The sequence below is a fragment of the Pimephales promelas genome, chromosome 12, assembly GCF_988280905.1.
Source record: "Pimephales promelas chromosome 12, fPimPro1.hap1.1, whole genome shotgun sequence".
Lineage (NCBI taxonomy): Eukaryota > Metazoa > Chordata > Actinopteri > Cypriniformes > Leuciscidae > Pimephales > Pimephales promelas.
This window is the reverse complement of record NC_142780.1, coordinates 3,588,208-3,614,881: the sequence shown is the minus strand read 5'-3', so window position 1 is coordinate 3,614,881 and position 26,674 is coordinate 3,588,208. Positions and strand designations below refer to the sequence as shown.

At 36.6% G+C, this 26,674-nt stretch overlaps 1 protein-coding gene across 1 annotated transcript; it reads right to left on the bottom strand.

The window, feature by feature from the left end:
- Positions 1-11,282: 11,282 nt before the first annotated feature.
- Positions 11,283-25,275, bottom strand: preb (prolactin regulatory element binding). The gene is made up of 10 exons (XM_039651309.2): positions 25,116-25,275; positions 22,416-22,577; positions 19,359-19,551; positions 17,486-17,718; positions 16,507-16,587; positions 16,250-16,377; positions 14,387-14,560; positions 14,224-14,296; positions 12,890-13,049; positions 11,283-11,790 (listed from the first exon to the last, which is right to left on the bottom strand). The coding sequence occupies exons 2-10, from the start codon at positions 22,548-22,550 to the stop codon at positions 11,696-11,698; spliced, it is 1,272 nt and encodes a 423-aa protein (XP_039507243.2). The 5' UTR covers positions 22,551-22,577; positions 25,116-25,275; the 3' UTR covers positions 11,283-11,695.
- Positions 25,276-26,674: the final 1,399 nt, after the last annotated feature.

Sequence of the window (26,674 nt, the reverse complement as noted above, 5' to 3'; positions counted from 1 at the left end):
TGAACTTAAAATTTTAAGGCAACCAGGTTACTTCATTGTTTCAGTTAAACCAACAGTGTTTTACAGTGTGTTCAGCATCTCTCTATTAACAGCAAAGCTGTAAGTTTAATTACTTCAAACGCAGAGATTGCTGAGAAACATAATGTATCGATTTAGTAGCTACGCTATTTTAGTACTAAAACAAAAGTCACGAGGCAGTCACATGTGCTCCTGAATGGTTTTTTTTTACCTCTGACTGATGCATGTGTGCTCTTCAACGACAGCAGCGCATTCAAATACAACAGTGATTAAACTGACTGGACATACCTGTGCATTAAACTGTTTTATTGCACACCTTTCAGCCAATCACAAGCGAGTATTGTGACAGACTGTGATATAATACATAATACAACGTACTTTAATGTTTAATGGGATATTTTTTTTTTTTTATAAAGTATGTTTACTTGTTAAATAAAAACAAAATTAACAATTTGAAACTAAATCCATAAAATGATCCCATGATGTTCTAAAACCCCCAAGGATCTAAATGAAGCACCTGACGGAACCCTTTAAGGTTCTTAATAGATAAGAATGAAAATAAAGTGCAAATAAATCCCTGCAGAAAGCACATTTTCTCTCAAACATCTGTACACAAAGAACAAGCGTGACATTGAGCAGTGCTGACAGATATTTCAGTGGAGCACCTGTAATAACTGACCTTCAGATGAGCTTGTGTGTGTATTTGAATGCACGTCTGCAGGTATTTCAGGCTGTGTGTTTTCTCAGTTGTTTGTGGTGCTGCTGACACAAGCAGAAGCAGGTAATGTTGCTCTGCACTGTCTGTTTTACATTAGCTTTCATGGTTACTTGACTGTTCTACATTTAAGAGGATTTTTTATGTGAAATTGACCCCAGGAAACCTTTTTCATCTGGCAGAATGCATTTTTCTCTCCTTAATTTGAAATGCTTGATCTTCCTGTGCGTGTTAGGCGGCATCAAGAGAGGCCCTGTATTTATGGGGGAAACGTGCATGTTTCCCATATTTTAAATCACACCTTTGAAATCCCGTCATAAGGTCTGCTGACTTAACCCATAACTCTTTCCAACTCAGAGAGCTGATTTATTGTTTTTACTGAAGTGAGGATCAGGGCTAGGCACTTTCAATATAGCTGGGACAAAAAGCCCAGGTTATAGGCTACAACACTCATTATATATATATATGGCTGGTCATTGTAACTTGAGACTGAAAATGGTTTAACCTGTTAAAATGAAAAGTTTACTGCTGAGGTAACATAACTACCACCACAGACATTGAGGGACCACCATAGCAGGACTCGTCCACCCCATTCAGATTAGTCATAAAATAAATATATATATATTAGGGCTGTGCAAAAGTTAATTGCGATTAATCGCATCCAAAATAAAAGTCTGTGTTTACATAGTATATTTGTGTGTGCTGTATATAATTATTTTGTATATATAAATACACACACATGCATGTATAGGTTTAAGAAAATGTGTTATTCCTATATAAAATATTTATATTTTTATAATATAGATTATGTATGTATTTATATATATATATATACAGAATTTAAGCGCAAATAATTCTTAAATATATACATGCATGCATAGGTATTTATATATACAAAATAATTATATACAGCACACTCAAATATATTATGTAAAACAGACTTTTATTTTGGATGCGATTAATCGCAATTAACTTTTGCACAGCCCTAATATATATATATATATATATATATATATACATTATTTCGATGCCTTCTCAAGAACATAAGAATTAATCCTGAATATTTTTTTACTTCAATAGGTAACTTATTAACGGTTGTTCCACTCATTTTTGGTTTACATTATAATCATACTGTATATACATTTATTCCTCAACACGCCACGCAGTTTAAATAAAAACTGTCAACATAAATAAGTTGTTTAATTCAAAACTTTTTCTAAAAAATGATTTATTATTTTATATTTGAATTGCATTACATGAAAGTTACATTGCTAAAAAATTGCTAGTAATGGCCTTAACTTTAAGCTGAACTTGAACTAAACAAACGATATTCCAAACACCATATTATAATTGCATCACATAAAAATTGTAATGGCAATTTTTAAAGTCATGTTCTGCATTTACATGGTTGTCACAGTTTGTAGTGAACTTGCAGAAACGTCCAAGGTGGAGTAGATAAAGGAGTGATCCAGGGGATTGCCTTGAGCAGCAACGTCAAGGTGATTATCCAGGCCACAGCCAGTACCCACGGGGGTGTCGCTGAAGGGAGGGATGGTGGAGGTATTCTCGATCAGCCCATTCTCACCCCCAAGGCGTCACCTAACTGACGCCTTGGGAAGCATTTGGACATGCTTCAATATCTGACGCTTTAGGCGCCCTTTAGCGTCAGTTAGATGACGCCCTAGGAACGCGTGTACCCTACCCCCACCCCACACCTAAACCTAACCGCGTCCTCTAACAGACGCTTTCCTTTAGTGTCAGTTGGATGACGCCGTAGGATCGCGTCATGTAAGTGACGCTAAAGGGCGCCTAAAACGTCAAATATTGAAGCATGGTCAAAGGTGACGCCTTGGGGTGAGAATGCGTTGTCTCGATGGTCTAGGCGGCTGCAACGGAGATGTAGCAATGATGCCAAATGCCAAAGCGATGATGCCGAAAGTCCAATGTTCTCCGCTGGAGTTGAGGGAGGATGGAGCTAAAGTGACGTGCAGGATAACTTCCACAAATAATTAATGAGGCATGGACAAACTAAACGGAAACAGAACTTCAGTACTGGTGATAACAAGGTACACATAGCTGACTAACTAAATGACAAATCAATTAACAACCGGGGCAACAAACTAAGTGGAACAGTGCAAACTGAAAACATGGTCAAAACAGCGTGTGAGTGAGACAATAGTAATAAATGGGGACTTACAGTGAATCGAACCCTATACCTAACCTTAACCCATGTTTGTAGTGGGCTTATATTACTCTGTACATTCTTGGGTAACCATTATTTTTGTAAGGAACAAGCCTATACTAAATAACAGGGATTTATTTATACTTGAAACGGAGCTTGATAAGAGCAGGATAGGTTCTGAAATGCTGATAAAGGATGTAAGTGAACCAAACTTCTATTTGAACCATGTGGACCATAATGATGTCAATCCCTCCAATATGTTAGAAAGATCAAGGCATTGGTTTCAAGTGGGAATTGCACATAGCAACAGGGTTGAACAGAAACTAGAGCTGTTAATCTCGTGGCGTAAACTGACAGTATGCAAAGGCATAAAAATAGTCAATGAATTAGTCACTCCCTCCAGACACAAATCTATGGGATCTCATGCCGTGCTAACACTTATGTTTTAAATAAACCGAGACTCCTCAAACAGGCTGAATTGGCCTTTATTGTATGAGAAAGGCTGAGGGAGAGGAAAAGGGATTGTGTTTGTTCCTCAGCGAGACACTGGTCTGTCTGGGGTGTTCATTTCCTTCTGGGCTCCAGTGTAGGTGTGAGGTGTGTGTTTGCGTGCTGGAGTCGGGTGGAGTGTGTTTAGAGAGCGTCTGAATCCCTGAATGTGGCCTGAGGAATGACATTTCCAAAGGCCTATGCAAACATGAGTCGCCAAACTTTTACGACATGATGTTGTCCTTTTGACCGAAGCCTCAGTGCTTGGCTTCTGGTTTCACTCTTTCTCGTGCACTAGGCAGGGGTTTTCCCCGGGATCGGACAACATTGCGGTCACTTCACAAGGAGAGTCGACATCACTGAGGTGACTGTAGACGTCAGGAGAAGGTGTGTGTAGGAAGGTTGTGACTCGCTTGGGAAGTGTAGGTTCGATCAACAGCACAGCTGATCAAGTCAAGTCAAGTCAAAACACTTTTATTTATACAGTGCTTTTTACAACACATATTATTTTAAAGCAGCTTTACAGAGATAACAGGAAAATAATGCAACAAAGTTGTTTCTAGAAGAAAATAGTGTCACAGTCCTGCATAAGTAAGTTCAGTGATGTATGATTTTTGTTGTTAAAAAGTTATTAATTTAATTCATTTATACCTCTGGAGAAAATTGTGATGTCATCGTCCAGCTCAGTTCAGTTCTCATATAATTGTGTGAAATATAAACAGCGCCATCTGTCTGTACGGATCTGAAGAAATCTCACTTCTGCTCTATCCACATTATTTTTAACTTAAGAGCGGCGCAGACATTTGTAAATTAAAGTCCCGCTGTGGTGAAAATCAAGCTTTTAATGTTGTTTATATGTCTATATGGTGTTTTTAATATGCTTTAAGACAAACCATGTGCAAATTCATTTTCTCCTTAAAACTGCAGTGAACCAAAGACAGTCTCAAAAACACGGTTTGAAATCGCTGGTGGTTCTGACGTCACAAATGACATTGTAACCAATCAGATCAACGTGTGATCGTCAATCAGTGGATCTCTGAGCTGAGTGAGTGGAGGCGGGGCTCACTTGCATATTCATAGAACCGCGGATACTAAATGAACCAAGGGTGTAGAGTTACATTCAAGCTATTTGGGAATAAATTAGGAAAAAGACATTTCAATATGTAATTTTGGTGATCAGAGATGAGTTTTAAGGGAAACAATTATTGACTACACGGGGACTTTAAATGTGTCGGGCATTTCTGACGTCATGTTCTGTTATACTAACATAATCTCATGGCAATTCGTAACTATTTTACGGTTTGGTGAATTGGTGGCTAATTCATATAAATTCATTCGGTCTCATTTATACGTTTTTATTTCACATTTTCCCATGAGATAAGGCCAACCCGATCTCACGACCAAGTCGTACGAATTCGACGAATGATTAAAAAGTGGCTAATTCGTAACAATTCATACGACCCCACTCGTACGAATTAATACGATTAATACGATAATACGATAAATCGTACATATTTTACGAATTGGCCAATTCGTATGAATTCGTACGAATGACCTACCCCTTACCCCGCCCCTAAACCTAACCATCACGTGGGTTTAGACAAATCGTACGAATTAGTACGAGTGAGGTCGTGCGAATTAGTACGAATTAGCCACTTTTTAATCATGCGTCGAATTCGTACGAATTGGTCGTGAGATAGTGTTGGATAAGGCTGGTTATGCTGGTTGATATTGCAAACTGGTATTTGCTGTTATATTATTTTAAACACAGTGCTTTTTTACCGTAAACAGCTACTACAGTTTGTTATTCTTCTAGTTATTTCCCTATAGCATCTAAAGGCCTGTTCACACCTGGACGAATTTCGCGTGCGTTATTCACCGACGTTTAACGCCTCGTGACTAAACAAAGGGCACCAATCTGAGTGTGCACACTGACGAGTAAAACGCCACACGTAAAAGCGCCATTTTTTTAAAAACGCCTCAGGATCATTTTTTTAGTTTTACGCGCCGCGTCAAAAACTATCCGACCAATGAGATTGGAGCTTTTGCTCACGTGTTGGAGCTTCTGAAGCTACAGTAAAACACAACTTGAGGGCACTCAAACACAAAACGGTCTTGCCGAGCACACATATGCAAAGGCGAAGAAGATTGACGCCAAGTAGCGTCGCCGTCTACACAGCCAGGAAGAAATAAGATGAGGAAGATTCGAGGCAAGATGAATGTAGAGCTCCTGTTCTCGTTGGTGCTAGAACATAAAGAACTATATGACAAACGCGACAGGGACTACGAACATCTTGATAAAAGAGAACTGATATGGAGTGGTATTGCAGAGCAAATGGGCGCCATCTAATGTCAGGGAATGCATTTGCATGTTCACTCGGCTCATCGTCACCAAAAATCGCTTGGGTGCGAACACAAAAAAACGTGTTGAAAAACGCTGACGAATAACGTGCGGTGTGTACGGGCCTTAATGAATCAGAAGTCTGGCACATTCACAGAAAATAGCTTACTTCCACATTGCAAAAATAAGGTATAGAACCAAGCATTTTTGTTAAGGCCTGTTCACACCGGGACGAATTTCGCGGGCGATATTTGCTGACGTTTAAAGGCTTGTGACTAAACAAAGGGCGCCAATGTGAGTGTGCACACCGACGCGTAAAACGCCACACGTAAAAGCGTCATTTTCAAAAAAATGCCTCGGGTTCGTTTTTTTTTTCGTTTGACGCGCCAAATGGAGAACTGAATGGAGTGGTATTGCAGAGCAAATGGGCGCCATCTAATGTTAGGGGATGAATTTGAACGTTCACTCGGCTCATCGTCAGTGAAAATCGCTTGAACACAAAAAACGCGTTGAAAAACACTGGCGAATAACGCGCGCTGATATTCGTCCCGGTGTGTACGGGCCTTTATTGTAAAATAAAATATATAAAAAAATACAGTAGCTATCATTAATGGAAATATAAAAATAAAAAAAAAATTACAATATTTTAATAATTTTAAAAATCGATCAAAATAAAACATTTAGGCGTACTAAAAAGTTATTGAAAAAAAAATATTGACATATTTTGTATGTCAATTTTCCTATGGAACCTACTAGGATTTGTAACACAGCTAGGGTATAAAAATGAGAAACGTTGCTGTGAATAAGCTCATATGGACCACAGTCACGTTTTATGTGACAGGAAAAAAGCAAACACAAATGTAAGTCGTTCACTTAAAGGCCATTAAGCAGCAAATATAAACTTAGACAAAGTGCTTAATTGGATGACAATAAGAGGACTTATTAACCTTGAGATATTTAAGGCTGTGCTGTAAAACATATAAACAGCGTCCAAAGGGTTTGAGGCTTTCAATCTCATGCTGTCCTGGTTTAAATGGTGGCGTATTCAGCTTGGAAAGGATTCTGTATTATTTCCGCTCCATATCCACCTTTCTTTATATGGCCGCTAATAAACTGGCTATTGAAATTTCCTTTTCTCTTTTTCCCATGTTGGCACTAAACGGGGAATGTGGACAACTCTAAAGGACTGAGAGTGACAAACACTAGTTATCATGTCCGTTCCCACAACAAAATGACTCTTGAAACGACCCGGACTAAACATTTAATGGTCTGCAATCCACAATGATAGAAATAGTGGGATTTGTTATATTACTCGAACAGAAGAGTAACCAGACGAAAGCATCTTTGCTGGGTGAAGCTTCACAGGCAAAATACTGGCATTTCAATAGGGATCCATGCGTTCTTAAAGTCCACATTAGAAAAAAAACATGCGTTGGTTAATCATAAATATGAGATAAAAAATATAAATTAATACACACAATATGAAAAGTCAAAACTGACATGCTTTAAAAAGTCACAATTTCAACATTGTCATACAAATCAAAATTAGCAAGTAGGCCTAAGCCATAATTTCAACTTTTCATGACTTGTCAACATTTCGGTAACACTTTATTTCGATCGTTCTTTAGATATTCTAGAGTTAGACATGTAGTTGCAAAGTTACTAGAATGTCTAAAAGTGGACTATTACAATAAAGTGGAACCAACATAATTAGTACTTAGTATGTCATAATTTTAACTTTTTGTCACAATTACAATTTTTATCTAATAATTGATTTAGTATGTTATAATTTCAACTTTTTGCCATAATAAAAATAATAACTTTTTATGTCATAATTGCTGTAATTTCGACTTTTCGTCTCAAAAATATGAATCAGAAAGTCAATTATGACTTTTCATGTCATAATTATGACTTAGTATGTCATAATTTCTACATTTTACCATGAAAATTTAAAATGATGTCATAGTTAATTTTTTTTTTTTTTTGTAAATTTCAACTTTCATCTAGTAATTGTTTTAGTATGTAGTAATTTTGACTGATAAATCATCTGATAAATATTAATTTGTATGTCATCTTCTCCACTTATCTCATGATTATGAGTTTTTGTTTTCTAATGTGGCAGAAATTTGCTTCCACATGTTCAGGAGTTTCAAGTGAGGGAGAAAAAGATTTCGCTCACGTTTCAACTGTAACACACTGGCACCAGGTTGATCATCGCAAATTCAAGTCCTTTATGGTGTAATGCCGCAGATTCTCTGAAGTGCTTGATCTTTAGTCCTGCGCTGCATTTCTCAGTGTTTGCCAAGATCCTCTTGGGTGGTGCGTTCAGCAGGGCGACGACCTTTAGAGGCTGGAATTCCCTCTCCCAACATCTCTGTGAAATCCCATCTCTTCCCAAGTTTAAAACTCAATTAAAGACGCATCCGTTTACTCCCTGTCCCTGTTATTGAAATGTTTATGCGCTGACTCAGTTCTTGTGATTGCAATCAATTTGTCCCTCGTTTTGTCTCTTTTACCTTCATTTGTTGGGTTATTCTTTTTGTTTCAGGTCCAAATGTTCCCTGTCACGCAAAGCAAAGTGTATTGTTTTTCTACACTTCCAATGAATAGAAATCGAACTGAAATATATTCCCATTTATACTTAATTTACCCCTTCAATGACAAGCCATGACTTCCTGTTGAGACTGATGATTTCCTGAGGACAGTGCCGCAAAAGGTTGTTGAGCCGCACAAACCATGAAATGGCAATAAGATAATAGTTTGATTGTTTGAATACTCATTTCCACTGTAATAATGAGTAACCGGAGACGATAACAGTGTTTATCGGCCGACAGACGACACACACTGAGGAGGATAGCTTGATCACTGCAAGTGTGTCAGGGCTAGGGTTGGGTATCGAGAATCGAGTATCGATTGGAATCGGGACTAACTTTTCGTTTTTCCCGGAATCGTTCAAAAGTTAAAATTTCGATTCCTAGTTTCAATATTCACAGTCCGACGAGCGGAAGAAGAAACCGCTGAACACCAACAAAGCGTCTACCGGAAGTGTTGGCATAACCGCGCGAGTCGAACATGAGTACCTTACGTCGGCGGTCCAAAGTGTGGCTTCACTTTTCTAAAAATAACGAAATCTCGGCAAAATGCAAAATTTGTGACAGAAGGAGTATTTCCTTCAGAAAGGATTATTTCCTTCCGAAAGACCGTTGGTTAGCAAGGTTAGCTAAACTTTTTTGACCCTGCCTCTTAAAAGAATCGGAATCGAGAATCGTTAGGAACCGGAATCGAAACAAGGAATCGGAATCGGAATCAGAATCGTTCAAATTCAAACGATACCCAACCCTAGTCAGGGCTGGGTCAGAAACACTCATTTAAACACAACTTATTTTAATAATATAACAAAACCACTATTACCAAAAACTATTATTATAATAAAATATTATTATAAAGTGTACTTGAGTGTTATGGAAGTGTTTTATCTTTAAAAGATTACTTAGTCTCCATATTATGGACTAGCTTGTAAAATTACTATTTATTTATTATTTATCGATTAAATCTAGTAATTTAGCATTAAACAATATTATCAAAATGAAATAAAATAAGCTTTCTGAAAAAAAAAAAAAGTATAATTTTAGGGCTTCGGGTCATTTTTGACCCACGAGGGAAGGATTTGTTCCAGGACGTGAGGGAAGGATGATTGTACAGGCCTTTGATTGTTGAAGCCACATATGTCAATTTTACTCCTAAAATGGTAGAAAACTTAATGTGTGAGATCCTGTTGTCCACAGATATGACCCGTCGCAGATGAGTAACTGAGAATCTCTTCAGCAAGCCCACGCGCAAACTGCTGCGAATCAAACCGAAAGTTTTAAAGGAGTAGTTCACTTTAAAAAAAACTGATAATTTACGGTTGAAGTGTGTCAGGGCTGGGTCAGAAAGCTTCTGATAATTTACTCACCCCCATGTCATCCAAGATGTCCATGTCTTTCTTTCTTCAGTCGAAAAGAAATTAAGGTTTTAGATGAAAACATTCCAGGATTTTCTCCATATAATGGACTTCAATGGGGTCCAAACGGTTCAAGGTCCAAATGAGAGTTTCAGTGCATACTAGGGCTTTAAACGACAACAGACGATGAATAAGAGTCTTATCAAGCGAAATGATCGCTCATTTAATAAATAAATAAAAAAGTTTAAGTTTTATAAGCACAAATGCTCGCCTTGCTCTGTTCTGTGATGAGCGTTCGTGACTCTCCTGTTCGAACTCGCTCATCAAAACGAACTAATCATTTTCATTGAATGAACCAAATGACTCGACAAAAGATTTGTTCATTTTGATTTTTTAAATGAGCGATCGTTTCGCTTGATAAGACCCTTATTCATCGTCTGGTGTCATTTAATGCTGCACTGAAACTGTCTTTTGGACCTTGAACCGTTTGGTCCCCATTGAAGTCCATTATATGGAGAAAATCCTGGAATGTTTTCATCAAAAACCTTAATTTCTTTTCAACTGAAGAAAGAAAGACATGGACATCTTGGGTGACATGGGGGTGAGTAAATTATCAGCAAAAGTTTTTTTTTTTTTAAAGTGGTAACTCTTTAAGTTCATTAATCCTATATTATCTGCAAATTCAGTTAGGTAAATATACTTTTAAGACGTGTACATACAAGTGCACCTTAAAAACAATAGAGCACACTTCTGTTTCACAAAGGTCAAACTTACTGAACACTGATGGCACAGCAGACAACACTATCCTTAAATACAACTAATACACTGCAACTCAAATAATTGTGCATATAGGATCAAATAAACAAATAGGCTTATCAACATCCAAAATATATATATTTTTTTGGACTCAAGGCTGTGTGTCCAACCAAACTACAAGATTTTATTGTATTATTTAGATATCAATGTTTGATTTTAGGGACACTTTACTTTATTTTAGTCCAATGCTCAGTTCTGTAGGCTCACTGCGTAAAGTCCTGAAGTAAAAGCATTGGAGAACTGCTCTATATAAGATGCCATGGCGTCCCCTAGTGGAGTGAAGAATCACACCAGTCACTTCACATCTAAATGAGTATATCATACAGGATGAAAATCTGCACTTCTTATTCAAGTATTATTAAAAATGTGTTTTAGAAGCATATTGCGTAGTTGTGCTTGTAGTCTTAGTTAAATTAATTTCTGCTGACATCATTTTTGGGCAGACTGTCATACCAAGAGATTATGAATATATATATTATAAAATAATAAGAAAACTAAACGAAATATTAATTACTGAATATGATGTGGTCAATGCATGCTTTTTCCTTGTGTTTCTATGCATTTTTTTAATAGTAAAATAAAACCAGCAGCTGTAGTTTGCCCTTTTTTTTTTTTTTTTTTGCAAAATAATTTTGTCAGATAAATAGCTTAACCAGGTTTAGTGCTTTGTTTTTCCCTCATATTTTAAATAAATTATCACTTTTTTCTCATATTTTGATGGTTTAATGGAAATTGTGGGATCTTTACAACAAAAAATTGAACAGAGCTGGCAACAGCATATGTTTTTAGATGTATATTTATATTTTTACATTGTTTTAAATATTTTAAAAAAATTCACTGTTGAATTTCCCTGCATACATATATCTTTTTTTTTTCTCCATTCCATTAAAAGGCATTCTTGACACACGGTGGAGCAGGAGACGTCCCAGTCCTGTTTCCAACCAGTTTTTCGATTATCCTGAATGATCCTTTTTTCCCTCAATCTTCAGGTAATACCCAAATTCTTCATCAAGTCTGATTCATAAGAATTCAGAGGTCAAATTCACACTCCAGAGATGATACTTCAGTTTAAACATGATGCTAAACACAGTCATTCTCATTTCCATTATTATTTCCAATTGATTAGAACAATTTCATAGATCCAGGTTTGTTTTACAGGCATTTTAGCATGTGAAATGTTCCTACGCAACACTAAATGAATCCTGGGAAGAGAGCCTGCAGGAGCAGAATGAGTCCGACCACCATCAGACCACAGAAGAACAGCACCAGCCACAGCGGGAACGATCCTGAGAAACACAACAGCGTTATATACACATCAACACGGCCTGATTTAACAGGGTACTAACTTATGTTCATATGGAAAAAAATACTGCAAAATGAGTATATTAAAGACAATTAAATGCCATACAAAATATCAATGGCTCGATTGACCAATTAAAATTGAGAGCGGTTGAAAAATTACGAATATAATGGTCAAGTCAAGTTATATTGTATCATGCTTTACACTTTAATCGATGCCCAATTGGCACTAAGGGGCCTAAAGTGTGCCAAGAAAACATCCCCCACACCATTACACCACCACCACCAGCCTGCACAGTGGGAACAAGGCATGATGGATCCATGTTCTCATTCTGTTTCTCATTTCTGTCTCAACAGAAATCGAGACTCATCAGACCAGGCAACATTTTTCCAGTCTTCAACTGTCCAATTTTGATGAGCTCTTGCAAATTGTCGCCTCTTTTTCCTATTTGTAGTGGACATGAGTGGTACCCGGTGGGGTCTTCTGCTGTTGTAGCCCATCCGCCTCAAGGTTGTGTGTGTTGTGTCTTCTCCACAAATGCTTTGCTGCATACCTCGGTTGTAACGAGTGGTTATTTCAGTCAAAGTTGCTCTTTTATCAGCTTGAATCAGTCAGCCCATTCACCTCTGACCTCTCGCATCAACAAGGCATTTTGGCCCACAGGACTGCCGCATACTGGATGTTTTTCCCTTTTCACAGCATTCTTTGTAAACCCTAGAAATGGTTGTGTGTGAAAATCCCAGTAACTGAGCAGATTGTGAAATACTCAGACACCAACAACCATGCCACACTCAAAATTGCTTAAATCACCTTTCTTTCCCATTCTGACATTCAGTTTGGAGTTCAGGAGATTGTCTTGACCAGGACCACACGCCTAAATGCATTGAAGCAACTGCCATGTGATTGGTTGATTGGATAATTGCATTAATGAGAAATTGAACAGGTGTCCCTAGTAATCCTTTAGGTGAGTGTATAAGCAACTTTATCTAAAGAGCTGGGCAATAATAGCAAGATCTCTCGTACCATGCTGCTTAATTAGCATCTGATTCATGCAGTACTTCTGTGCAACTTCATGCCATACTTACTTCGGTTGGACAGCGCATGTATCTGACAGCGGCTGTCGACAGCTACGCTCAACATGACCACTTCATTATCACCCTTTATGGCTTTACTTTTAGGAGCGTCGGGTAAGAACGCCAGGTCTGTGACAACGATGCCATGAGATTCCTGGATGAAGTACAATTTCTGGAGGGAGAATCAGGAGAAGGTCAGTGCTGATATACTGGCTCTGGGTCAAGGCCTAGTGAGCTGCCTTGTTGTCTACAGTGTAAATTGGCAGAGAACTACTAAATGAGCATCCTAACATCTCATGTGAGATGACGTGCATCATACTAAAAGTGCTCAGATACTCGGGTTATAATTACACATTGATATTGAGAACAACAGTCCATGTATTATTAGATTAAGAAATAGATTTTTTACCTACGCTAATGTTCAAAAGTTTGAGTTCAGTAAGATTGTTTTTAAATAAATATAATACGTTTATACAGCAAGGACGCATTAAATTGACTAAAAAATAACTTTTATAATGTTGTTAAATATTTCTATTTCAAATAAAGAATACATACAGTAAATGCTGCTTTTTGACATTTATATTCATATATTCATTTTTTATTAATATTTTGACTTGGTTTTTACTTTTATATTTATGTTTTCGTTTTAATGTGTTTTTGTTAAATATGTATATATAGTTTTTATTACTTTTATTTTCAGATTTAGATTTGGTTATTTTAATACAAAGTTAAATGAGATAAAAATGAGAAATGTTGCTTGCCACCTAGCTGAAAAAAATAAATAAATCAAAATTAAAAATAATAATATTATATTAATATTATTATAAAATAAAAAAAAATAATATAATATTATTATTTTTAATTTTGATTTATTTATTTTTTTCAGCTAGGTGGCAAGCAACATTTCTCATTTTTATCTCATTTAACTTTGTATTAAAATAACCAAATCTAAATCTGAAAATTATAATAATATTAAAATAAATATGAAAATAATATTATTATTATTATTTAGAATTTTGTTTTATTTATTTTTTTCAGCTATCTATCTATATACAATTTTTATTTTAGTTAATATTTATTTAATTTTTTTTTTTTAAGGTTTTAGTTTTAGTTAACTACAATAACCATGTAACCCTGATCCTGGTAAATATGCATCACACATAATAATCAGTAATCATCATATTAGAATGATTTCTACAGTTATCAGGTTTTTATAATACTTAGGAATTTTATTGTTTTTAATGTATTTAAAGAACAGCACAATTATGCCTATATTGAATGCCTTTAAAGCAGCTGAATAGTGTGTAAGTGATTGGTGAAACGGCGCATGATTCTGCTGTTTGTACCTGCAGGGAAAACGCTATATAGATGCCCACAGAACCCGTCACCGTTCCAAGACCAAGAAATGTTCCCGAGTCACTGAGGAGGAATAACACACAACCATGAAATACATGACACTTCACCATAACACTGATTACTGCATACGATATACAGAGATATCCCCTCTACCTCACGGCAAGACAAGATATAACTTCATTCCCACAAGGCTTCGTGAGCAGCGGCAGGAAGGCGCGACCGTCCCATTTGGTGATGTAGCATTGTGGGGGTTTGCGCTCCCGTTTGTGAGGGATTTGGATCGTATAGAGTCTTAAAGCGTCTTTCTGGTCCTCTACTTTTGCAAACCTGTTTTTAAGCAAGTGAGCAAAAACACAATGACAAAACATCAGCATATCTGACAGCTGCTAGCCGGCCCTTTCCATGAATGGTTTCACATTACATTTTTCTACAGCACTAGTGACTTGTGATTTAGTGAACTGGTTGAACCGATTCAAAAATATCAAGGAGTGAATGATCTAGGGCTGCGAGTCCTGCAACTAATAATTTTTTTTGTAATCGAGTAATCGGTTGATTATTTTGAAGATTAAACTGATTTTTTTTTTTCAGGTTCTGAAAATAGACCTGAGCAAAGACGTAAGCTTTTAAAATGACTTAAAATGCATATGTAATAACAATGAGGCAATAGTATTTTATTCAAATAAAGTATCAAAAGCAAGTAATCATACGGTTTTATAGATCAACACTGTTTAAATTCATAATATACACAATAATGTACATTGTGTATTATAATAATTGCCTGCAGAGAGCACAACGGCTGGGGATTGTTGTTGTTATCAGGGGCAATCGGACTTTTCCCGGTGGGCCGGTAGTGTTTCGAGGCCGCGAGGTAGCTAAAAATTTTAAAAATTTTAAAAATAAATAAATCCATCGATCCGCAAATTTAGTTTTGAGTTCTTCAATGGTTTATTGGCAGACCTTTTGCCAAGAGCGTCAGAGGTTACGTGTCATAATCCGCACTCGGATAGTTTTTTTTCCCTCTCTCATCAAAACGTCTATTTCAATTGTCTATAAAAGTCTATATCAAGCAGGGACACGTTTGTGTGCATTTGTTTTGTGATATGAATAGAGTCTCCGCAACGGTGATAGATTAAAGAGCGCGTCCGATTGAAGACAAGAGAACTGTTTTTAGCGCTAGATCTCTTATTTAATAGCGAACTAAATGAATGCTCTGCTCGTTAACTGGAGATTAGAGCCCGACCGATAAAGGATTTTGAAGGCCGATACCGATACAAATATTTTTGGGTTTTAAAATCCAATATTCCGATATATCGGCCGATATTTTTTTTTTTATTAAATATTGTTTGATTTCACACACGTGTAAAAGAAAAGCTAACTTTTCTGCCCAAGATACGTTTGATACTTTTTCTTTATGTCTAAATGTTCACTCCTCGCAAGTATAACTTACATTTTACAATACAGAGAATCGAAATCTAGCTTGCGAATCGAATTTGAACATCTGAATCGATACCCAGCCCTAATGTTTAATGTTTGGTCACTTCTTTATGATAGAAATGCTTCAGCCACTGTCATTTTTTTTGAACAGGAATATGTGGGCATGCAAACTCAGTGAGGGTTTAAACTTTTATTTTGAAATCACGGTGAACAATAGTTTGCATGTTTCGAAACATGTACATTTTTTTCATTTAGCTGACGCTTTTATCCAAAAGCGATTTACAATTGCTATATATCAGAGTTCACACGCCTCTGGAGCAACTAGGGGTTAAGTGTCATGCTCAGGGACACATTGGTGTCTCACGGTGGATTCTTCCGGTTACTCGACACTGTGAAATTGCAATCAAGGATTTTTTTAAATAGATTACTCAAATTGAATTAAGGAATCGTGACAGCCCTAGATCATATGATGCCGGTTTTTGCCAAGTCATTCAGCACTCCGGTTAGTCCAGAATGAGTCAAGTCCTTTTTTTTAGCCTGTTCGTGTAAAGTGGCATCTGTCAGGAAGTGTGCTCAACTCGCCTGCATGCCTTGTAGCGGTACGTCTTCTCTGTGATCTGAGGCATGCTTTCATGCCAACACAAACCCACGGCCAGCTGATCTCCGCTCCACACGCTGCACGCGAAATCACGGCCGACCGTTACAATGTGCTGCATTAGGAAAGAGAACATAATAATTGGACAAAGCACACTTGAAGACAACCGCCAACATCAGCACGCGATTCACAATAGAGAAGCAGCTCTTAATCGATTTAATACAAATCTGAACCCAAAAGCTACCTTTTTATCATGACTGATGTCTATATCCTCCAGTTCATCATTGTGAGCTTTGAAGTTCAACTTCTCTTTCAAAGAGGGGAACTGCAAAGAGAGGAAATGTGTTGAGACAAGGACAGTGCTTGGGAAGAAAGTACAGAAGAAAGTACTGAAAGTACTCACGTTTAATCGCATCAATCTCATACTTGACTCACAATTAATCGCATTAATGTCATACTTGACTCACGATTAATCGCATTAATGTCATACTTGACTCACGATTAATCGCATTAATGGCATACTCGACTCACGATTAATCGCATTAATGTCATACTTGACTCACGATTAATCGCATTAATGTCATACTTGACTCACGATTAATCACATCAATGTCATACTTGACTCACGATTAATCGCATCAATGTCATACTTGACTCACGATTAATCGTATTAATTTCATACTTGACTCAAGATTACTCGCAATATTGTCATACTTGACTCACGTTTAATCGCATCAATCTCATACTTGACTCACAATTAATCGCATTAATGTCATACTTGACTCACGATTAATCGCATTAATGTCATACTTGACTCACGATTAATCGCATTAATGGCATACTCGACTCACGATTAATCGCATTAATGTCATACTTGACTCACGATTAATCGCATTAATGTCATACTTGACTCACGATTAATCGCATCAATGTCATACTTGACTCACGATTAATCGCATCAATGTCATACTTGACTCACGATTAATCGTATTAATTTCATACTTGACTCAAGATTACTCGCAATATTGTCATACTTGACTCACGATTAATCGCAATATTGTCATTCTTAACTCACGATTAATTGCAATTAATCGCACATTTTTATTTATTCTAAATGTCTCTTGATTTCTTTTTGTCCCATTATTTTTTTTCTCATTTTAATGCTGGAAAAGTGGATTGGCTTATTTTGTCCAAAAAGTGCACAGACCGATGGGAAAGCTCACCTCCCACACCCTGACGCAGCCGTCGGCCCCTCCGCTCAGCAGAAGAGTGAGGTCAGCACTGAAGCGCACACACTTCACGCAGGGGTCCTGTGGGCTGAGGTCTCCCTGAACCACAGCAACATCCTCCACCGAGACCTGAGGAGAGTCCTGCTTCATCTGGGGTGCGTCTCCTCCTCCACCTGCGCTCTGGCCTTTCCCGCCTCTCTTCCTGGCTGAACCTTTATCTCCCGCCCCTGTTAACGAGTGCAATGGTAAAACCTATTTTTTTATATATATATATATATATTGGAAACATGAAAATGGGTATACATGACTCTGAACCATTTTCACAGACTTTGTTACAGACAAAATATTAACATTGTAAAGATTTTTGGAAAACTTTTATTTTTGTTATGTTTCTGAAAGAAATCAAAATATTGTAATATTGTGAAATATTATTACAAATTTAAATAACTGTGAATATATTGCAAAGTGTAATTCATTCCTGTGATCAAAGCTGAATTTTCAGCATCATTACTCCAGTCTTCAGTGTCACATGATCCTTCAGAAATCACTCTATTTAAAGGTCTAAGGACCCATTCTACAGCCCAAACTTTTTTTTTGGACAGCGGCCATATTGGAATTGGAGGATCAAGGGGTCCAGATATACTGGGTCATAAATATAAACATTTCTATGTGTTTCCCATGATCAATTAAGCTGAAAAACATTTCAAGTTTGTATTTGTAACTCATGTGGTTCAAAAGTTATAGCCGGAACCCTTTTCGGGCAGCGGCCATATTGGATTTGGCCGCCATCTTGGCCCCGAGGGTCGCTGGCTCCGGCGCCCTAGCTAAATCATTTCAGTATGACCTGAGCTACATCTGTGCCAAATTCGGCGCTTTTAGATGAATTTGCGCGAAATTACCTATTTATGTGCTTAAGGCCCCCAACTAATTATGATGATCTGATGCTCAACACATTTATGATTATTATCAATGTTAAAAACAATTCATATTTCTTTTTGTGGAAACAATGATACTATTCAAACATCTGTGGTAAGATTTTTTTTTAAAAAGACTGAAATTAATACTTTTATTCAAGTGTGTAATAAATAGGTAAAAAGTGACAGAGAAGACATTTATAATGGTACAAAAGATTTATATTTAAACATTTAATAAATAAATGCAATAAATGCTGTTCATCGAACTTTAAAAAAAAAAAATCCTGAAAAAGTATCACCATTTCCACAAATAAAATTTATGTTAACTGTTTTCAACATTGATTATAATAATCATAATAATTTATTGAGCAACAAATCTTCATATTAGAATGATTTCTGAAGGATCATGTGACATTTAAGACTGGATTACTGGAAAAAATTACATTTTAAATGTATTCAATTAGAAAACAGTTATTTTAAATTGTAATATTTTACAATATTATGGTTTTCTGTGTTTTAATTCAATTAATTGCCTCCTTGGTGAGCAGAAGTGACTTTTAAAAACATTAAAAAACAAATGTTTCCAAACTTTTGACAGGTACTGTATGTTCATTTTAAAAAAGGACATTTATAACAATATACTTTGTGTTTTATTGCCTTGAAATTAAAATACGGACGCTGTTTCACTCAAAATCGATCACAATCGTTTCATACTGATCTTAACGCTGCTGTGTGTGTGTGTTTCTAATGGAACGGCTGATGGCAAATTTGGCTACCGTAATCAAGCTCATAGAAAGTCATAGAAAGGCTACTGTGGATTTCTTGTGATATTGGGCCAAATGGGAACGAAACAATTATATTTGTTGTAGTTTGGACTATGATGATTTCCGAGAATCCCTGAATGTGAAAAGGGTCCATTAACTCCTCGATGTGTTGATTTGGCCTCTACTCACCTTCTTCAGCAGCAGGTTTAACCTGTTTGGCCACATGATGACTGAACTTCATCAGGCTACAGCTGCCATCCTGTCCCGCCGCGATCACATCCCCACCCAGACACATGTTCATGGTGGCTCGCGTGTCTGTTTCGTGAGTGTGCAGCAAGGTGGCGCTGTGCACACCACCGACCAGCTCCAGACTCAGGAAGTGCTGCAATGAAATAGCAACACTAAACCATCCAAACAGTGGAGCTTCTTGATAAATACTCATTATGAATATTTGAAGCCAGTAAGCCATAGAAATCAATAAAACAAGGTAATTATAAAAGCACCTAATTCTACTTTGTGCCCTTATAATAACACCTAATATATCCTAAAATAAATAAATAAATAACGTTTTCATGCCTTTTGTTGAGCATCATATTTGATATTATACCTGGCTTTCATGGCTGATATTGTATAATATAAAAGAATAAGACATACACATCTGAAACTATGCAAAAAAATATGTAATTTGGTTCAGATGCTGATATTTATATGACCCAAAAGTAAGATGAAATTACACAGTCTTCATAAGAGTATACAGCGAATACTTACATAAATATCAGTTGTCAATCTATCAATACAATGCAATGCAGTAATGATTGAGAAATGAACTAATAAACCTTCCTCAAAAGCCTGATGGATCATATTTGATACATTTGCAGATTTATAGAATTACTAGTGCAGTCAAACGATTAAAACATTTAATCGCGATTAATCGCATTAATGTCATACTTAACTCACGATTAATCACATTAATGTCATACTTGCCTCGCGATTAATCGCATTAATGTCATACTTGACTCACAATTAATCGCATTAATGTCATACTTGACTCGCGATTAAACGCATTAATGTCATAATTGCCTCGCGATTAATCACATTAATGTCATACTTGCCTCGCGATTAATCGCATTAATGTCATACTTGACTCACGATTAATCACATTAATGTCATACTTGACTCACGATTAATCGCATTAATGTCATACTTGACTCGCGATTAATCACATTAATGTCATACTTGACTCACGATTAATCGCATTAATGTCATACTTGACTCGCGATTAATCGCATTAATGTCATACTTGACTCGCGATTAATCGCATTAATGTCATACTTGACTCGTGATTAATCGCATTAATGTCATACTTGACTCACGATTAATCACATTAATGTCATACTTGACTCACGATTAATCGCATTAATGTCATACTTGACTCGCGATTAAACGCATTAATGTCATACTTGACTCACGATTAATCGCATTAATGTCATACTTGCCTCGCGATTAATCGCATTAATGTCATACTTGACTCACGATTAATCACATTAATGTCATACTTGACTCACGATTGATCGCATTAATGTCATACTTGACTCACGATTAATTGCATTAATGTCATACTTGACTCACGTTTAATCGCATCAATGTCATACTTGACTCACGATTAATCGCATTAATGTTATACTTGACTCACGATTAATCGCATTAATGTCATACTTGACTCACGTTTAATCGCATTAATGTCACACTTGACTCAAGATTACTCGCAATATTGTCATACTTGACTCGCGATTAATCGCAATATTGTCATACTTGACTCACGATTAATCGCAATATTGTCATTCTTAACTCACGATTAATTGCAATTAATCGCACATTTTTATTTATTCTAAATGTCTCTTGATTTCTTTTTGTCCCATTATTTTTTTTCTCATTTTAATGCTGGAAAAGTGGATTGGCTTACTTTGTGCAAATTTTTTTTTTTTATTGAAAAAAAAAAAACACATTGGCATATAGGCTACTGTGTTCAATTTCACAGTAACATTCTCACTTGGAGCAAATAATCTCTCACACAATGTATCACTGTCCATCAATAAAAGGGTGAAAGCAATACTGACGAGAATTCGCATCAGCTGTGTGTGTGTGCGCTTGGCCATCATCAAGTGGTGTTTCATACTGGACGTGCTGCGAAATATGATGATAGGTCAGTTCACAACGACAAAACACACAGATCACTTTGGTCTTTTTTTGGGCAACTTTTTAAAGTAAACTTTCCATTCAGAATCTAACTGGCATCCATTTCGGCGTCTCGCGCTCGTCATCCACTCAAAACGTAACGTTAACCTACTATAGAGTGCCGAAGTTACGACGTCACTCTGTAGGCCAAAACGCAGAAGTGAGTTAGCATTTTAGCACTACCGGTTCCCTCGCTCTAAAGTCTATGGGATTTTTGAATGGGTTTTTGCTAAATCGCCTGAAATAAGGTCTGTGGTGAACAAAGACTCTAAATATTTTCACGTTTTGATCTATGACATAGAACACACAGTTATAACCTGCTTGTGTTTTTTTATACTTTATTGTCTGCTTGTATTTTTAAAATCTTTAGGCTTCAAAATGTATAAATTTTGGATTAACATGTAAAGATTATCTTGCTAGACAAAACGTGTAAGGGTCACAACCTTTTGTTAAACACAAATCTTATTTTTTTGCGATTTTCCAAAAGTCTATGGGGAAAATGCATTGCTTTTCGATCGAGGGAACCCATGCACGCTAGCTTCCGAGTTGTCCTACAAAGTGACGTCATCACTTCAGCACTCTATTTGGCCGGATCTTAAGCCCAAACAAGTGTGTGTGTGGCGTGCCTGTTGTTTTGCTTCCGGTCTCCGCTTGTGCTTTGGTTGACAAAGCAACAAAACATCCTCACGCGGCGCATGCCATTGAAATGAATTGGTTTCATAGTGCCGCGCCGCGCATGCCAAGTCCTAATGCAAAGTATGTGGAAAAAAACTACAAAGTTTGCTAGGCCAAAAAGACAATAAAAAAAAAATGTCAATGCCGTTAAAATGGGTTTGCAATAACACGTTTAACTAACAGCCCTAATAATTACATAATTATAATTAGCCATTGTTAAATAAAGCCTGAACTATCAATCAGACGATTGAATGCTGTAGATTGTGTGCAACAGGTTCTTCAGAAACGTTTTGCTCATGTTTATGGTTTGTTAAAGACCACTCCATTCGTTTGTACCACTCCATTCTTGATCCCGGTCTTGGACGCGCCGCCTCCTCCAGCTGTGAGGATCAGTCCAGTCTTCGGGTCGATGTTAACAGTGTAGAGAGGGAAGGGCGCTCTGTACAGCTCAGGAGCTCTGCGTTTACCCATGATGCTCTGTGATCTCTGGACTCTGGTCTGAAAGTAAATTACTGATCGTTACATACAACTCCACAAAACCAATTCACAAGCAAATCAAGAAGCAGATCTGCAGAACCGCAGATGATTGATGATTCGCCATGTCCTTATCATATAGTACATCTCTTGATATACTGGGTCAACTATTAAACACATTTTCAACAGTTGATATCATATTAGTAAGTTTTATTAATCAATTAAGTGAACATAAGTGTGGTTTGCGTTAATGCTGACCTTTTTTTTATTGGCATTTATTTTTAATGGGAAATATTCCAGGTGTTTCCACTTTTTCTTTCTCTTATCAAAATATCTCAAACAAAACATTTAGATTGGTATTGTTTTAATTAGAGACGCTACGATACTAAATATCTCCGCCACTGAGATATCCGCTAATAAATAAAAAAAAAAATCTCTCCCAAATAATGTTGCAAACTATCCAGGAACCCTCTCATGTGGTACATTACTATAATATTAGAGGTAACAACAGAGCTGAAACTATTATATTCAATTGCTTATTATTTTCACATGTAATAATTAGGGGTGTAACGACACCCTCATGTCACGATTCGATATTATTGCGATAATCCAAGACATGATAAAAGGTTAACAAAAAAAATGTACTGTTGATTAAAATTATAAATTTGACATTACATTGTGTGTGTAAATGAATAGTCTTGGACTTGCTGCTTGTAACCTAAAGCACAGGACAATAGAGACACCAGAATAAACATATTCAAGATTATGAAGCTGAAAATACAGAATTATTTTAGACAAATAGCCTATGCTAAATATATTTAAAACAATGTAGGCCAATTTTTACAGGCAACAGGAGACATTTGACATTAGCAGGATCCCTTATTGCATTATTATACATCATATTCGACATTATATAGTAGTTTAATGTAGTATGTATACACTTAAACTTTGAAAACTTCTCACACTATGACTTAAACACATGAATTATACACATATTTTCACTATCCACGATACATATGGTTGCATATGTGTATTGGGATATATTGTGACACGAAATATTGTTACACCCCTAGTAATAATCATACTTAAAGGAAAACTGAAATGTTTGTATGCATCATAAACGCCTGTCTTCAAGGCAAATTTATTCTAACATGAGCATATATAACTAACAGTAAATATTAACATCTTTCCACGGTTGAAACACTGACTGAGCGACTACGAGACATGACATATTTCATTAAGTAGCACTGTATTTTTCAACATATTCCTTGATCTTTATGCATGTTTTTTCACGCTATAACTTGTCTTAAAGTGGAAGAAAAGATAGTACTAGATGGGAGGTGCTACAAATAATGTTTGGTGTCGAGAAACACAGCGAACCTGGCCAGGTTCAAATACTTTTATGAAGCTGTTTTTAACTGTTAACGTGTTATTGTTACGTTAACTTGTCCTAAATTCAACACGAGAAAGATTTGCTTCTCACAGTGGGAGTTGCAGTCCTAACACATTTTACTAGCCCCTTTTGACTGACAGGATTTAATCGACTCTCATCATCGGCTATTTATAAAAAATATATTTGATTTTACCGGCTCTTTCTGAAAGAAGTGTGTATATTGTGCAAATATACTGTATGCACATCTATTTCTCTAAATAAGGTGTATAAATCAGCACAATGCATGGAAAACTGTATCTCACAAAGCAATGCGCTCAATTCAACCCTTTGCGATGCGATTAATGAATATATCTGTATAATATCCCAGCCAGTTCAATACAATAATATTCCAGGAAGGAAGTGACATCATTTAGGTGGGAAAACAGAACATCATTTGGTATTAGCAATGGATTTAGTGAATTTTGTGAGGTTTTGTCATAAGATGGCATGTAACGTAACATATTCCATTATGTTTGATAAAAGTTCAGAAATGAGTCTCAAATTTCAAAAGACATTTAAAAACATAAGATGATTGTTCTTTGCCTACTTCAGCTCTGTATTTCCATCCTGCTAGGTATCCAATTATTGTTTCTACTCATGTATAAAATAATAAAGTAATTAATACAACTTTGTTTCTAAACTTGATCATAACTTTTTATGAATGTATAGTGTATGATTTTATAGACAGAGCTCCTTCCATTACAACAATATGTGATAGCCTACATTAGTTTACAGAGTTAAAGGTACTCAAGAACAGTAATGAACAACACCATAGAGACTTATGTAGACATCTCAGAGATCATACACCTCTGTATGTCGTCATTTAACAATAGAAACACTGAATCTCTGGGTTGTATTCACTGCAGCACTTGCTATCTGCTCCTTAATCTCTTTAGCTCAATTTATCAGTCACATTTCTTATCAACAAGACACGTTAAACCCTACACGTCTGAACACTAGAGAGACAGTTTCGGCATTTAAACTCTTTCTCTCTCTCTCTTATGTGTGTATGTTTGTTGTCTTTGTGCGCTCTCTCTCTCTCTCAGTTTCTCTCTCAGGCTCTCTCCCTCGGCTCGAGCCGCTTCGCCGATGTCAGTCAAAGCTGTCAGTGTTGGTGTAAGTCACCGCACCTGAGTCTGCCAACGCACTCCAGTCTCTTAGTCCAGTCACTCCCGTGTTTAGTGGACATGCCACTGTCTTTTCCCCACTGGATCTCTCACAATATTTGTCAAAGAACCACCATTTACTTCCTCGGTTTCCCTAGATACACGTCAGCAAAGCGTCACATCCTGCGCGCCTGCGTCTCGAGCCACTGCGCGCACGCTGGCTGTCACACGCGCGACCGTAATACCTGTAGTAGTGGTAGTAATCAGAGTCTGTGGTAAACTCGTTTGAAATGATTTGCAAGGTTGTGGAATGTAAGCTAAAGAGGTCTGCACAGATTACAGAAGTTGAGGAAGTGTATATATATATATATATATAGCCTAATGTGTGTGTAGCATAAAGCATACAGTGATGTTATGCAAATAAAAAGTACATAAAAATGAACATACATGCTGTGTTGTTTTAGGAAGTTGCCTTTTGCCAACCGTAGCATTTGTTTACCTTGAAGGGATGCTCTGATGGCTACTTTCAGCAGGATAATGCACCAATCACAAAACTCAACTCATTTCAAATTGGTTTCTTGAACATGACAATGAGTTCACTGTACTAAAATGGCCCCCACAGTCACCATGACCATGAAACCATGAACCATGAAAAAAAACTTGAAATGAAAATAAACATCAACTGAAATAAAATATATTTTAAAATTACTTATTTTAGCTACTTGATGCACTAAAACATAACTAAAACTGAAAAAATAAAAAAGATAGTTTCCATATTTACTAATAAATGATGTGTGTGTGTGTGTGTGTGATATATAATACACATATATTATATTTACACAAACTTTTATGTCAGATGCGATTAATCAATTTGAGAGTACACTAAGCTATATATGTATATATTCAGAACTACTTTTTTTAAAGTATGCTACTGATGATATTTGCTTTATTTCTGCTTAAATACACATGCTTTATTTTTTGATTCATTCATAGATTCTTCTTTATTTTCTCCTGCTTTGTCCCATTTTCATAGTTACTCCTCGGGCTTTAATTCAACTATCAGCTGTAAAAAGTTAAACACTGTTTTGTCAAGGTGAGTTTCATTGCCATCTTCCTTTTCATAGCAGAGAGGAAAACAAAACCATGATCAACAATTAAGAATTGTCATTTACAACAACCCAGAAGCACAATGTCAGAGACTCTATATTAACCCCGTGATCTCCCTCCGAGCAAGCGTTCACACTGCAGCAAACACACAGAGCTTTTAGCATGAACTGGACAATGCTTGTGCAGAAGAGAACATGACTAAACTAGGTGCTAAAAGGTCAGCTTCTTCACTCTGCTTTCCCCTGAAGCTTTAAAGTCCCAAACTTCCACATGTATAATGGAGTACTCCATAATTGTTCCCCAATGAACCTCTGAGGCAAAGCGAATTTAATAATTACCATGCTCCCTGTCTCCCTTGGGTTCTCACTGCGTACTTAGCAACCAGAGCCTGGGAATATATATTAATCACAGCAAACAGTGTTGAGGTGAACCCTGCGCTTTCAGGATATCATCCACTGACACTCTCATGTCACATT

What these genes read in the sequence shown, in the direction of transcription:
- preb (XM_039651309.2), bottom strand. Translation starts at nt 22,550, where the DNA reads ATGGGTAAACGCAGAGCTCCTGAGCTGTACAGAGCGCCCTTCCCTCTC. An exon ending in GCTGCGTCAGGGTGTGGGAG is followed by an intron (nt 16,588 to 17,485) that starts GTGAGCTTTCCC and finishes CTCTCTTTGCAG; the next exon opens with TTCCCCTCTTTGAAAGAGAA. An exon ending in ACATCAGTCATGATAAAAAG is followed by an intron (nt 16,378 to 16,506) that starts GTAGCTTTTGGG and finishes TTCCTAATGCAG; the next exon opens with CACATTGTAACGGTCGGCCG.